At 42.0% G+C, this 16,289-nt stretch overlaps 1 protein-coding gene across 25 annotated transcripts in view; it reads right to left on the reverse strand.

The window, feature by feature from the left end:
- Window positions 1-16,289, reverse strand: part of CADPS2 (calcium dependent secretion activator 2) — a 452,803-nt gene that overhangs the window by 145,751 nt on the left and 290,763 nt on the right. For all 25 annotated transcript variants that reach the window (XR_005369828.1, XM_038557504.1, XM_038557491.1 and 22 more), the window contains exon 9: window positions 12,785-12,851. Coding sequence is in view for 24 of the 25 variants with exons in the window: in XM_038557504.1 (XP_038413432.1) it covers window positions 12,785-12,851 (67 nt within the window). In the remaining variant the exon portion in view is untranslated. The remainder of the gene's footprint in view (window positions 1-12,784; window positions 12,852-16,289) is intronic.

Genomic DNA, 16,289 nt, shown 5'->3' on the forward strand with positions numbered 1-16,289 from the left:
CACCCAGCTCCGAGGGGAGCCAGGCTTATCCATGCTCACCTCTCTCCGTAATGCTATAAACAAGGAATCAGTCTGAAACTCTTTCTCATTTTAGAAAAATACTCATTTACAGAAAAACTGGGAAGGGAAGCTACAGCCAGTTCATGAAGAGAGGCATTTGCCAATAAAACTTACTTTTTACGTTTAATAATTGTTTTTAAAATTTTGTCACTTATTTATATGCTTTTATCAGTTGTCTGCTACTCATAACTGCAAATGTACATCAATATAAAAGAACTTTTAATGTGAAGCCTTTTGTTTCTATGAGTCTGTTTTTTCCTTTTCGCCGTCATTTTTATTCAAGCAAGGTCGTTTAACTAACCTGGTTTGCTCAAATGGAGGGAGAAGGGGAAATAAATCTGGGTGTTGAGCATAAAAAGACATAATGACAAAGCCACTTTTAGGTAAAGGGGCTGTCTTTCCTATGTGACTTTTTATGTTACATAAAAAGGTACCTCTGTCCTCTGCCTAAGCTTGTTTCTTGATCTATGTGGCGTACACAGAAATTTGCCGCCCCCTTGCCGCCCCCCCCCCCCCCCCCCCCCGTTCTGGAAGCTACGAGTTTAAAATCAAGGTTGGTTCCTTCTGGGGGCTGTGAGGAGGATCCATCCCTGGTGTCTCCCATCACACCCAGTGGTGCTACCATTTTTGGGCATGTCTTGGCTGGTGGAAGCATCGTCTCGGTCTTGGTCTTTATCTTCACGTGGTGTTCTCCCTGTGTGCACGACTGCTCCCAAACACCTTCTTCTTTAGAAGGATACAGTCCTACTGAATCAGGTGCCCATGCTTTCCTAGTATGACCTCATTCTAGGTAGAACAGAATTCCCAACTAAGGTCATATCCGTAGGTATTGGCAGTTAGGACTTCATAGGATTTTTTTTTTTTTAATTCCAACTTTATGTACTTCTTTTTAGTTGCAGAGAAACATGATAGAGTACTCAAAGAGGATTCTGAATCATGATCTTATTTCCTAAGAATAGAATCCCATTTGGAGAAGAGCCAGGGAAATAAGAACTCAAGGACAAAAAGCTAATAAAATACAATTTTCAATGGTTACAGGTAGCTGCATTTAGATCCTATTTAGTGGCATTTAGATCTGTGCTTACAATTGATTGATTAATGGTTTTATTTTAGGACCTGCATCCATGGGCAACTACTTAAATTTACAATGGAAAGTTTACAATGACCTGGGGCACCTGGGTGGCTTGGTTAAGCATCTGGCTCTTGATTTTGGCTCAGGTCATGATCTCAGAGTCCTGAGATCGAGCCCTGCGTTGAGCTCTGTGCTGGGCATGGAGCCTGCTTAAGATTCTCTGTCTCCTCCTTCTGCCTGCCTGCCCCTACCTCCCGCCCCTTGCTCGCTCGCTCTCTCTCAAAAAAACAAAAACAAAAACCCACCACCAACAAAGTTTACAATGACCTGTTAGTTGTACAAACTTATTTTAAGGGACATATTAGCAAAACAGTTTTAAGACTAATCTGACTATAATCTGGTCTTTTATAAAGATATAGTTGGTCCTTTGATATCTTTGAGAGATCTGGGAGCTGGTCTTTCATTGTTCACTAGTCAGAATAGTGAATAACTGACTTTAGTTTCATGTATATTTATGATTTTCATTATCTTCCCTTGTTTATGGGTATTTTCCCTCATTCATTCATTCATTCATTCAACAAATATTGAGGACCTACAATGAATATTTCTAGGTCCTGAGCATTACAACAATGTCCCCAGCATCAGAGTCAGAAAAAAAAAATTAGAAAAATAATATCAATCTCACACAGAAGGGAGAAGCCTCCACAAATAAGGACGTATCTAAAGCAACTTTCAGTGTGAATTGTTTTTGAAGAAAAAGAAAACAGAGTAAAAGAGAATGGTATTGAAGGGGGCATATTTTTTATAATTGGGCCAGAAAATGGCTCTCTGCAGATAATCATATTAAGGTGCTTAAAATGGAAGGGAAGGGGGATAAGCAGGTTTAACGGGAGTCCCCCATTGCAAAGCGGAAGTCCCACTTTGATTCCCCCTCAATTACTCTTTCCAACTCAGCTCTGACATGACCTCGGGACATCACTTGCACTCTTACACGCCTCAGTCTGATTTTCCATCAGAGACAACAATAACATGCCCTACGGGGCTGATGTAGAGTACCTGGCTCCGGCCGGCCTGCCGAGCGTGCTGGTCTCCCAACAAACCAAACCCAGCTGTCAGGGAACCATCCTCCTCTCTTCCTTTGTGACTTCCGAGAACCCTTTCATTGGGGGCTGGAGATGTGCTCTGTTGCTGCACAGTGAAGGCACCTGGCTGATTCAGGGCCTGCGCTGATCCTGGCCCTACGCTCCTCTGCTGTGGACGACCCGAGGGCTTTCCTGTCTCGGCCTCTGTGTCCCAGCCTCACTTGGTTCTCTCTTTCTCTCCCTTAGGTTGTTTCTTTCCCACTAAGAATACAGATTCATTGAATGAATATGTAAATGAACAAGAACCTGAGAAAGTGGAGATGCCTCTAAATGTAGTTTTAGATATTATCTCTTTTATTCTAATGGACATTATCTTGATTATATACTTCAATATACGTTTTTAAAATAATTTAAAAAAAGATTCATCTCTAAAGATCTCTACGTTAATTATGTTCATGTGGTCATGCACTAAAGAACCCAGACTGTGGGTAACAGTCTGTGTAACCCACCTAAAATGCTAAAAATTTGCTTGCCATTTAAAGTCTAATCTTCAAAATTACCTGTCAAAAGGCTTGTTTTTTCCTTTCTTTCTTTCTTTCTTTTTTTTTTTTAATATGGAATGTAAAATGCTTAACATCAGTGTTGCTTCTTTATGTAACTTGGAATACAAGTCTGGCTACTGTTTTATGCTTTAAGTACTATATTTCTAGCTAGCTTTAAATAATGCTTTAACATGATACATAAAATTTTAAGTACCAAATTCAAGATTTTTAGAAATTTTAGAAATCAAAACAAAACAAAAAACCCTTTAACTTCAAAGGAATCACCTACTTTCTAAAGCTATGGTGATTTATTTTATTCTATTTAATTATTTTTTTATATATTTATTCATGAGAGAGAGAGAGAGAGAGAGAGAGAGAGACAAAGAGAGACAGAGAGAGGCATAGGGAGATGCAGGCTCGTGCGGGGAGCCTGCCATGGGACTCGATCCCAGGACCCCGCGGTCACGCCCTGGGCCAAAGGCATCGCTAAACCGCTGAGCCACCTGGGCTGCCCAGCCATGGTGACTTAAATGACAATGTATTAAACATTTGCTTTATTTTGTACTTCTTTTAATGTTTTATTTAATCTTTTAAAACCTCAAAAGTCCCTCCACAGACCCAGAATGAGTCGTACCTGGGCTGAGGGTTTTAATGAAGAGTACAGATGGAAGAGTAACAAAACACCTGCCACTAACAAAGCTATCACTGAGAATTAGGAAACCTGACCCAGGAGACAACTGAAAAAAGTACAGCTTGGCTTTTTAATACATTGGCTCCAGAAGCAACTAACCATGAATACCACCCTTTAACTCACTGGATCCTAGTTCTAGTTCCATAAAAGTACTGTATTTTACACTTCTTTGGATTTCTTGAGTCTTCCCAAGAGCTTTCACTTTACCCACGTCTTTTGCGAGGTCACGTTCAATCACACTCCTGAGCCAAACTCCACAATGAACCTGCAGCGTACATTCTAGTGAACGCTCCTGAATGGTGCAAACACCTTGTAGCTGCCGGTTTGCTAGCCAGTGTCCAACGAGTTAAGGGTAACGGGAGGAGCTGCACTCCGCAACAGGGTATCAGTTGGCGCGAATGGTTAAACCATGTTGCTGGCAGAGAAGCTACGGGACCAGCTCCCTGGGCCCCCAAGGTAAGGTTTTGCAGCCTCCACACTGTCCCATCACCACATGACAGGGAATTAGACAGAAACAGGTGGTCTGACCTAGTATTTGTTTTCACTTATAAGCTTCCATGTCTATTATGGAACAAAGCTTATATAATATACTACATTGCAATTGAAAATCCTTTCAGTGGAAAGATAGAGCAATGATAAACATTCAGTATACTTTACCCAATCCACTCTTAACTCCATCAAGAATGGATTTATTGAGAAATGGGGGATAAAACAGACTTTAATCTGAGGACAGCATTAAATCGGGTTTTGGCATCACTACCTTTGACGGGGCACCTTCCCTTAAGTTGCTGAGGTCCCATGAGGTACCTGCATCTGGTCTGGGAACCCGCCCACTTCATTTTCAATTGCCAACCTGTTCAACACCTGTCTGTGTCCACACGTGTAAGTGCTAACTATGAGTTTTCAGAGACCACAGCGTTCAGGTTTGCATGTTGTATTCCTACTGCAGAGATCATGTTAACAGCTGGCAGCTTAGCAACTGCCACCATCTAATTTCAGTAAAGATTAAGGCTTAAAAAATCCTTAGCTGGAAACGCTCTTGGTAGAGGCCAAAGGTGCCGCTAGAGTTATTTTTAAAAAAAATCCCACAGCTTAATTTAATCAAGGAAAAGGACTATATCTTCAAGATCATGATGGATTTGAGGGGAATATATATTCATTGTCTTGACCAAATGGCATAAAAACAATTTAGCCATTGGTGTAGAAACTAAAGAGGGGAAAGGCAGTCTTTTAAAAACAATGCTCAGAGTGATAACACACATATATTTAACAAATAGTTTCTACTCACAGTAGATTATAAGAAAGACAAGGTCCTTATTTTCATGGGACATATATTCTAGAAGGGTAAAGAATTAATAGGAAAATACCTAAATAAAAAAGATCATTTTGATTAGAAATAAATACTCTGAAAAATATAAAACAAGGTGCTGGGACAGAGATACTTTAGATTGGGTGGGCAGAAAAGGCCCATTTAAGATGACATTTGACTGGATACTTAAATGGGTCGGCAGAATGAGCCAGCCATGGGGAAGCGAAAGCAAGAGAATGTTCAGAATTTCTATAGACGGGCTGACGAGTAGCCCAACAACCATTAGACGTGCAAATAGCACAGGACTCATCGCAAAGGCCTATTTGCATAGAAATCATATCGTAAAAAATAAACCCGCATTATATATTTGGGGTACATTTGGAGAGGGAGGGCAGTGACTGAGAGACTGAACTCCAATTCTTGGCACCGTAATTAATCCAGGGAGAACACTGCAAGCCGGAGCGCTGCTCGGTGTGAGAGGACACACCAAACAGGAAGCCGCGGGCCCGGGTCTGCAGGGCCTGCTCCAGGTCGCCGGCGGGGTAATTGTAAGCCTAATGGGAAGTCACTGGACGACTTCAGCAGCAAATGGCGAGACCTGGGTTATGCCTCAAATACATGATTTTGGCAATGCAAACAGTAGGTTCCAGGGAGAATGGCAGGATGACACCGTAGGAGTCGGTGTGAAGCTGAGGGTAGTTCCAGCCAGGACAGCGGCACATGAACTGCAGAGGACGGATGTAAGCGGGACACTGTTTGGGCTACAGGTCAAAGAGGACACGTAGGTGTTGTCGTGTGTGCACAAACAGAAGACAATATTATGTTCCATATAGAGGTTTGAGCAGGAACCCAAAGTAAAGGGCAGATAATATTCACTCACTTAAATACCTCCTGAGTCTTTGCTAAGTGGCAGGCGCACTCTGTATGTAGCACGGACAGAGATGTGTGTGCATATAAATACATACATACGCGTCAGCGCACAGACAGCTTGCAAAAACTGAGACTTGAAAAACAATTTTCTAAAAAAAAACCCTGAGCCCACAATATTTAATTCTGACTTCACAATACTGGGCAATTCTCATTCATAGGTCCTTTGCACTTTTTTGTAGGAATGAGCTATACAGTAAGAGGAATCAGACATTTCCCTGGAATTTAAACAGGACGACAACAACAGGAATTTTAAGGGAATACCGGGTAAATACAAAAGAGGCATTTTTGCATCGGGATCACCGCCTGATCCTTACGAGAGTCTCCTTACTAAATCCACCCCATGTTCACTTCATCTTGTGTTTTGTGATTTTAGCTCCTAAGACACAGGTAAACCGTCATGTGATAGCTCACATTTTAGAACTATTTTGAAAAGTAAATGCATTGGTGGTTCATGTTCAGGGGTAAACTGTATAAAATAATATGACCATTTTTTCTCCATTATGGAAAGCTCAATGATCACAAAGCAAGAGTCATCTTTAAAAAAGTAAAAAACTAAAAAAATTCTTGTTCACTAACATTTTGCTTCAAATAAGCCCTACAACCAATAGGACTTTCGATTTTCTTTCATATGGCAACTGTGCATCTTGAAAGATAAAATAATGTATGCTACTTGACACATGAGGACTGTTTATTAATTATAAAAAAATGACAAATGAAAAAGCAGGCCAAAGTTCTGGTAGCTAAGCACTCCTGAGTCACCTAAAGCTTCGTAATCCTCCACGGTATAGATACCCACGCCCTTTGGCCCAGTTATCCGTTGTTTCTGTAAGAACACTGCCACACGCACACAAAGCTTGATAACTGTGTATATTGATTGTACCACTGCTGGTCTTTTCAAAGAGAGGGAGAGAGAGAGGCAGCGGGGGAGGAGGAATCGTGAGCGGGCTGTGTACTCACCGCGGAGCCCGACGCGGGGCTCCGTGTCCCAAGCCTGAGGTCGCCATCAGGAGCCAGATGCTTCACCGACTGAGCCACCCAGGCGCCCCAGCATCGCTTATTGACTAAAGAAAAGGAACAACTTAAATGTCCAACAACGAGGGGCATTTATTACATCAGTTAATCCATAGTATAGGATTCAGTCAAAAGAATAAAGTGGATTTTTATGTGCTGACGTGGCACCTCATCTGTAATATTTTTAACGGGGCTCAAAACCGTCTACAGCATACACACGGGATGATCCCGTTAAGAAGCGAAGGGTGTGTGCGCACATGCGTGAGCACAAACACGCTGAGAGAAGTGGAGAAGGCCATCCTACCGGCGATGGTTCCCTGGCAACGGTCGTTTGGGAAGGAGAACGGAATAAGATGGCAATGCTTGTGCGTAAGGCAGGGCTGTTGTTGATGACGGCTCTTCATTTTCTCCATAAGTAATTCTGTATGATTTGATTTTATCCTACATTGAACGTGCCCTGGGTTTGTAAACTTTAAATAAATTTAAAACATAAAGCGGGCAGCCCTAGTGGCTCAGCGGTTTAGCGCCGCCCTCAGCCCCGGGTGTGATCCTGGAGACCCGGGATCGAGTCCCACATCAGGCTCCCAGCATGGAGCCTGCTTCTCTCTCTCTCTAATAAAATAAATAAATAAATAAATAAAACATACAGCTAGAGAGCCACTGTCCATGACTTTCTTGGTCTGACAGTGTCTCTGCGCTCCACGTTGCTCTGGGCCGACACAGCCGCTGCCTAAGCTCCACCCTGACCACACAGCCCCACGCATCACCGGTATCTCACATACGGGACAGCAGCCCGCGGCGGGGGCTCTGCACGCGCCCTGAGCATCTCTGAGGGCGACAGGCTGGGGCAGCCACTGCTTTCACGTCTAAGGCGGATTCCTGATGGCGTCTCACAGGGAGCGCTCGGAAGCCTGCAGCAGCTCCGCGTCACTCAGTGACACGGCCGACTGTTCGCATCCTGTGCCAACTCAGCTCATGGGTAATTAACATTACGTCTTGATAGCCTGCTGTTGTTTGCAGCAACTTCGAGTCATGATTCTGACACGTCGACAACAAGCAGTGAACACTTTGATACGGGGCCAAAACAACATCGATGTCTACTTCGGTTTCCAGTGATGTCACCCAGTAAGTGGCCCTCGTGCGCGTGAGACGCTCTGTGCTCTCACTTACTGGCCATTTGTCGTCAGACTCTTTGGTGCCTCCTGAAATTAATGATCCACGGTGATTATTCCTACATCCCTGTATCTGTTGGTCTTCAGGTCAACTGTGTTTGTTTTGCCTCGATTTAGCCACGGCGTTACGACAGAGAAAATAAAAGCCTCCTTACTTTGCAGATTAAATTTGGATTTGAATGCTTGACTCCACCACATACCGGTAATAATCCCTTTGTACGTCGACTGCGTCTGTACAACAGGGATCGTATTTATTACCTATCCCTCAAACATACCTTATTCTGAGGATTAAATAAGATAATGTGTTAAAAGGGCTTCACACAAATGGCTGCTACTACTGCTTAGTAAATATTAGAAAAGATACAGCAATAACTGTAGCAGGGAATTGCTTCAGAAATATCTAACTTTATTGTAGAATATGTAACATGTGGAAGCATTTGAATAGGCACTAGAAACTATAGAATCACGAAATAATCCAGTTTGATTAAATCCGAGAATTTCAAAGCTATTAAATGGTTGCACGTTATATAACAAACAAAAATATATTAGTGCTATAAGCACTCTACAACCATGATATCCTCCAAATCTAATACTAAAATGCTGAATAAGCACAAGAAAAATGAATAAGAAACACTGGAGTTTAATTTTGATAAGATTTCCAACATATTCTTCAAAATCAATTGTTCTTTCAATCTGGCTTAAACTAACATTTACCATCTTCATTAAAAAAAAAAAAAGGCAGCCTCTTACAAAATGTAAGAATCTATTCAATATGGTAACTACACTGACTTCAGAAACTGAATGGGGACCAAACTAATCTCATTTACGATCGTACTTAGAAGCTAAATAAGCACCCCACGTTAATCAATATTTCCCCATTCTGGACTCTGCTTTAAATGTTTATATGAAGGTCTTTTCACCTCAGCAGCTATTCGAGTGTTCACTTCGAACAATGACTTTGCAGCTGGCCAAACCAGACTCTCAATCAATTTTTATGAGTACAAATTCTTGAGCTGATGGCTACATCTCCAGCTATATCACTCATATAATACCCACTCACAAGTGGTGATGAGATTCACATTATCGCCAGAGCACCATTCCGCCGACGGCAGCAGCAGACACAGCAGGGGGACAGTGGCCTCCCTAGAAAAATGACTCCTTCACCTTTCAATAATGCAGCCCGCAGGTATGAACCTACAAGCTGCGTGCCAACAGAATGAGAGTGCTCTTTAAAAATACTAATAAAAACCACCCAGTTCCTCCCAACGGGTCACTCGCACTGAATCTCCATACACATCCATCTTGATTTTGAAGTGTGTGCATTCAGTTTGTCTTCCCATTACATTTGGAATTGAAAGGAAGATTTAAATGTATTTAAAACTTCAAAAAGTTGCCAGAGTACTGGCATGTTTACCTCCCTAGGTCTGGCCGTGGAATTCTCTGTACGAGTGCACGTGTATTACGTATATTTGTGCAAAATTATAATGCTTAAATGTGACTTTAGATGGCAAGATGGTATCTCAGGTAGAGTAAATCTGAATTCATTATAGTCTGGCGGTGATTTTTTCTGCATTTCAATTATGGAACATATGAGCTCACCTTTAAATTTTACCTATGGGTTTAAATTAAAAATGTGCCCTTTAAAATGTTACACTTAGGGCGCCTGGATGGTGCAGTCAGGTAAGCATCTGACTCTTGGTTTCAGCTCAGGTCATGGTCTCAGGGTCCTGTGACGGAGCCTTGAGTTGCAGTCCATGCTCAGCGGAGAGTCCGCCTGAGATTCTCTTCCTCTGCCCCATCCCCAGCTCCTACATGCTCTCTCTCTCTCAACTAAATAAAAACCTTAAAAAAAATTAAAATGTTAAACTTACTTTTGTTACCAAGAGGACGCTCTAGCTTCCCAGAGACATGGTTAATGTTCCTCAAAGATATCTCAATTAATGATCTCAAAGTATTCTTTCGTTCCTAAAGTCTTTTACAGAGTGATCATCAACATATACGAGTTTGTCCTATAACTTTTGATTCCTGTAATCACACGCCAGAAAATAAGGCAAGGAGCAGAGGATTACCTCAAACCTCGCCTGGCCAAACGCTTGAGGTGATCACCTGATCTCTCCAGACAGCTCTAATGGAGTCCATTTTCATATACACAATGAACATAGTTGAACTCTTTTAACCCGTCATTTAACCAGGTCTCTAGACTAACGAACACTCTCCGATTCATTCTTTAAAACATAATGAACACGATCCAGCAACTGCACTCTGGTATTTACCCAAAGGAGCTGAAGACTTATGTCTCCATAAAAAGTTGCCCAGGAGTGATTATAGCGACTTTATACATAATTGCCAAAACTTAGAAGCAGCCAAGATGTCCTTCCACGGGTGAATGAACGAACAGACTGTGATTCACCCAGACAATGGAATATTATTCGGTGCTAAGAAGAAATGAGCTATCGAGCTATGAAAAGACATAGAGAAAACTTACAAGCATATTATTAAGTGAAAGAAACCAGTGTGAAAAGGCTACGTGCTGTATGATTCCGACCCTGGAAAAGGTCAAACTACGGAGATGGTAAAAACCACCATGAGGTTTTTGCCATGAGGGAGAATAGGCAGGAAACAGGATCTTTAGGGCAGTGAAAATACTCTGCAGGACACCTCAACGATGGACAAAGGCCATCAAACATTTGTTGGCGCACACACAACACACAGCACCAAGAGTGAACCTTAACATAAACAGCACTTGCTGGATGACTGTCATGTTCAATGTTGGCTCACGTACCAAGTGACATTGATGATGGGGAGACTGTGGCATGTGTGGGGGCAGGGGGCATATGGAAAAATGTCTGTACCTTCCTCTCAATTTTATTGTGAACCTAAAACTGCTCTAAAAAAATAAAAGTCTGAGGCAGCCCTGGTGGCTCAGCGGTTTAGCGCCGCCTTTAGCCCAGGGCCTGATCCTGGAGACCCGGGATCGAGTCCTGCGTCAGGCTCCCCGCGTGGAGCCTGCTTTTTCCTCTGCCTGGGTCTCTGCCTCTCTCTCTCTCTCTCTCTCTCTCTCTCTCTTTCTCTCAGGAATAAATAAAATACTTAAAAAAAAATAAAAGTCTGTATAAAAAAACCCTAAAAATAAAAAAAAATGTAATGACTAATATGTAAGACTCCCTGCTTGTGAAGAGTCAGCTAGTCAGTTTTGTGCCAATAACATCAGCTATTAAAAATATGGAATTAAGAAAAAATCTGCAGAGTAATGCACAAAGTGTGACTATGAAAAAGCTACTGTTTCTGTGAAAAATCAGTTGAGTGCTTCAAAAAGAACTGATAAAGACTAGTCGCTAATACAAAGTTGTACGTTATAGATGAGTGAGACATCTGTAGGATATAGAGGAGACATAAATAGGAATAAAATCAAATGCCCAGAAAGATCTGCGTTAAAACTGCTTAGTAAATGAATGCATTTAAGTTCTTGTGCCAATGTAAAAAAATTAAACCTGGAAACTCAAGGAGAGGTCTCGTGGGTTTGGTTTCTGGAGGACAGACCACGACCCAGAACTTCAAACAGGAGACCCGCACTCAAAGCAAATGCCTGGGCTTTGTATCAAGATTGCCGATGTGGGTGTGCAATGTGGGAGTAATAAAAAAGTACTACGGTTAATCATTTATTTGGGGGCTTAAAAGTCTTGAGACTCTCGTTTTTATTTATTTTATTTTATTTTAATATTTATTTATTTAGAGAGAGTACGTGATCAGGGGAGAGGCAGAGGAGAGATACATGTAGGTGTATCTTTGGTTAAATTAGCTGACCAAATCCTGGCTTTCATCACATGAAGCTACATTTTAACCAGACAGGCTGGCTGTGTGCTATGCAGGTAAAGCTTTTGACCGAATTTTCACACTTTTCATGAAGTTACCATGCAATGGTGGCACATCCAACAATGGACAGAGAGCCTTACTGACAGGTTTCCCGCCTCGTCGTTCACCATGTCATTCTGATGCCACGTAAGTCTGCTCAACGCATGCGTAGGAACTGATAAGATTTTAGAGACTGTTTTATGTTGAGAGCACCAAGGATGATTTTCTTTTCATATATACCCATTGGGAATAAAATGGCTTGGACTCATCATAGAATGAACGACTACTACTCAGAAGGTCACTCTTATGCACGTTTAACTTGATGAGTATATTCTATGAGCAACCGTCCCCCATGATTAAAAAACAAAGAACAAAACAGAGTCCACCAGAATGTCCACCCCAGTAATCGGTCTATATGCAGAACCCTACTGCAATCAAATCCACAGTCCAGGTAATTTAAAGATTTAATTATGTGCATAGGTCGTAAAAATTGCTTATCTGTAAAACACGGGAGCTTCTAAGTATTATGCTTTATCTATAAAATACCAGAATGTCGCAGCTTTTCACAAGGTATGGTCCTGTCATCCTAGAGAACTTTAAGATCGTTTCAGGGAATCTGCAGGGTCAAAACTATTTTTATAATAATATTCAGGCATCATCTGCCTTTTTCACAGTTATTCTCTCATGTGTGTACAGTGGAATTTTCCAGAGGCTAAATTTCATCTGATATTGCAACAGATTGAATGCAAAAGTTGATATGAAAATACAGCTGCATTCTGTTAAGCTAGACATTAAAGAGATGTGAAAAAGTGTAAAATAATGCCGCTCATTTCCCTAAATTGTTTGGTTCAGAAAACAGTTATAAACAGTTATTTTACACAAAAATGTCGCTTGTGTTAGCATGTAAAAAACCTAGTACTTTTATTTTAAAATGAAATATTTAAAGGTCTTAAGTTTTAGTTTCTAACACAGTGAATATCAATCAGTAGATCTAACCCACGAGACAAAAGTTTGAGAACTGCTGTGTTGGATGGATTCTGTAACACGAAAATAATTTACTGACCTGAACGAGAACGAAGTACCGTTTTTTCCATCTTTTCCAAACCTTCTGTCCCAGGGCATACAGATATCTGGTAAGAAAAACAAGCAAAGAATATTTTAGATGAATAACGGTGCGGCTCTGTGTAATCGTGTTTCTTCCGTAGGTGTCTATTCCTGAGACCGGCCTGCTAAAGGCGAAGTTGAGTTCATCTGAACGCCGAGACAGCACGTCGCTTCTGTGGTACAGGATGACTGAGCTTATTCTAGGTTCTTGAAAGGGAACTGACTTATGTGGCTCATCGATTTGTTAGTTCTTATGACAAACTGAGCAAAGTTGGAGCCAGAAAGGATAATCAAAGAACCAGTGGGAATTGTATTCCTACACACACGTCTTCGGAGAGACCAAGGCGACAACTGGGGACAGGGCGCCCAGTGTCCCGGCTCTCCGATGACCGGGGCTGGGGAGTGTGGCCCACGGAGGCAGCGGCTACAGAGCCAAGAGTCACTGTCCGGCTAGCTGACCCCGAGTGAGGCCGGCACCCAGCCCCGCCGTTCCCGTTTCTTCGACTATCAACCGGAGGACTTGGTTTGCTGATTTCTGCGGTGTCTCCCAGTCTCACGATTTGCTGGTTGAGCTGATTTATGCAAGTATCTTACTGCAAATTTTCCTAACCACGGAATTCAGACCGCAATGTGGGTGAGGAGGCCGTGGCGTTAATTCAACAGAGTTACAACCTGGGCTTTGGTTTAACTTTGCGTTGCTAAGGGTAACAGGAGTTGAAATGAATAGTCAATCATTTGAGAATAGGACCTGGGTTCTCACTGAATATATAGATACATATATCAAGGAAGAAAAAGATGATGCTAAAAATTAATCAAGTGAAGCGTATCATGGAGAGCTATTTTAAAATTTGACCATGGAACCTTAAACACACCTTCTACGACAGTGGGAAACACGGTTAGAAGTTTGAAATGTGACGACTGCAGGCCTAATTTTTAAATTCAAGATTTTTCAATATTTTATCACAGTCCTTTATTTCTGATGTGAAGGTTTGTCACTGTAAAGGCTAAGCAAACTAAATTTATTTGCAATTCTGAGTAATAAAAAAGTACTACGGTTAATCATTTATTTGGGGGCTTAAAAGTCTCGAGACTCTTGTTTTTGTTTATTTTACTTTAATATTTATTTATTTAGAGAGAGTACGTGATCAGGGGAGAGGCAGAGGAGAGGCAGAGGAGCAGACTCCCTGCTGAGCGCAGAGCTCCCGTGGGGCTCCGTCCCACGACCCCGAGATCATGACGTGAGCCCAAACCAAGAGTCAGAAGCTCAAACGACGCAGCCACCCAGGCACCCCCAGAGGCTTTCATGATTTTTAAAACTAAAATCTTGGCATGACTTTTTCGTTTCTGTCTTACTTAAATAATTTTCTTTTGCAAAGCAAAGCAAACCTCGCCCCATTTTTAAGAAGAAATGCAGGATGTTGGCTGAGGCATGTTGAAATGGATGGGCACTCTTTTTAAATTCTTTTTAATACCTCTTCCCCATCTGTCCAACCTCCGGCCCGCCCGGCTCTGGCAACCACCCATCCAGTCTCTGTATCTATGAGCTTGGTGTCCTGGGTTCTGGATTTTCAGAATCAAGAAATAAACCTGCAATTACTCAAAGTGGAAATAAAAACTAGGCTTTTGCATGGGAAATCATCATCTGCACTGCCCAAATCAATTACGTAGTTTCTTCCAGACACATCCGCTAGCTGGGTAACTTCTGCTGGGCTTGCACAACACCCCTGACACCACGCTCCTGGGCATAACTCGAATTCATTTAGCATCCACGGCTACTGTTCTCAGCTGTTCACTAGCTCCTCCTGAGGTCCCTCCAACGCCCTTTGCCTCACCTGCGCTCTAGCCTCTAATTTCTCTTCTACGGTTTTGGTGACAGTGTTTCGCTGCTCTCTTGCTGCCTCTCCTGTGTCATTTCCCTCTCCTGAAAGGCACACACCCAAACTCCTCTCACAGGGTTAACAGCAATGACCTCAGGAGCTGGGTACTGTGGACACGACAGATGCAAGATGTACACCAAACAGCTGCCTCGGAGCCACAGAAGACATCTGGAGTCACCTTTGCCTGTGACCACGGCCCGCTTCTCCGCTCCTTCAAGTGTCTCGCTCAGCACGCTGCTCAGCACGCTGCTGGGTCATATGCAAGTGAAGGTGAACGGTGACATGCAAACCATCAACACCCCAAGCAAGTGTCGGCAAGTCTTCCTGGGAGCAACGGTCTTACACGAGGAATACTACACCCGCTGCAACATCATTCAAAATCACGCACCAACAAACTAGGAATGACGATGTAGGAATTCTCCGACAACAGCAGAGCTGTGGGTGGACACATAGATGCGTACACTGGACATTGGGAGGTGTCATAAGAAATTGGATGAAAGACATTTGAGACTGGAACCAAGGAAGGCATTTGAATGTTGGGCCATGAGGTATTTTGGGGTGTTGCACTACGAGAAGGAATTTAATCAGCCATATATGGAAGTCACAACTGAACAAGCACGTCTAGAAAGTTGCTAGGCATGAATTGTACAAGGAAAAAAAAAAGACAATTCAAAAAAAGATTAACTGCATAAGGGAAATGTTATAAATGCTACGTGGTAAAAATGATAGTTTCTGCTCTTCAGTTTCCACATTAGCCAGACAAAAATGTTATGAAATAAAATGGACACAAATACATCAGAAAAGATAACTATACTGAATAAGAACACATTGAATTCAACTTCAACAAATTTCGAGGTTTTTTCCACTCTAGGAATGATTAGTACCTAGTATCACTGTCTAGCTGCTTTTTTACTGGTATAAAATTAGATTCCAGGTATGAGAGAAATTTAAAACTAAGAGTGAAGAACAAGATGTTCATCAATATTGTTTAAAATAAAAACTCCAAAACCGTTAAAGAATCAAATGGTAAGGAATGGGTAAATGGCCATTAAAAGTGATGCCAAGAAGGGAGGATATGGAAAAATTATTATAAAGCTAACTTTATAAGCTTTATGTACTTAACTTTATGAGCTTATAGTATATGCATAGGAAGAACATCCAGTAAGATGCACCAAAATGTTAAGCCTGCAGTTAATACCATGCTGGAGATTAAAGATGAATCTCACATATATACATGTATTTTTAATAATCTCTATGCCCGACGTAGAGCTCGAACTCAGGACCTCAAGATCAAGAGTTGCATGCTCTACTGAGCCAGCCAGGTGCTCCTTCATATTGGTCTTTACGTCTTTACTTTTCCACTGAATTTCTTCACTGAGCATATCTTCCATTTTTTTAAAAGTAAGGTTTATTAGTAGAGTTTACATGAAGGAAGAATCATCCACTTCAGGTGTGTGACCTGGTGAGTGTTGGCACAGGGAGGTAAGTAACCACCACCACAGTGGACTGACAGCCCACCTGCAACCCTGCAACGTTCCCTTCAGGCCCCTTTATGATTCACCTCCTCCTCACATCCCCTAGCTCTGC

The sequence above is a fragment of the Canis lupus genome, chromosome 14 (genome assembly GCF_011100685.1).
Source record: "Canis lupus familiaris isolate Mischka breed German Shepherd chromosome 14, alternate assembly UU_Cfam_GSD_1.0, whole genome shotgun sequence".
Classification (NCBI taxonomy): domain Eukaryota; kingdom Metazoa; phylum Chordata; class Mammalia; order Carnivora; family Canidae; genus Canis; species Canis lupus.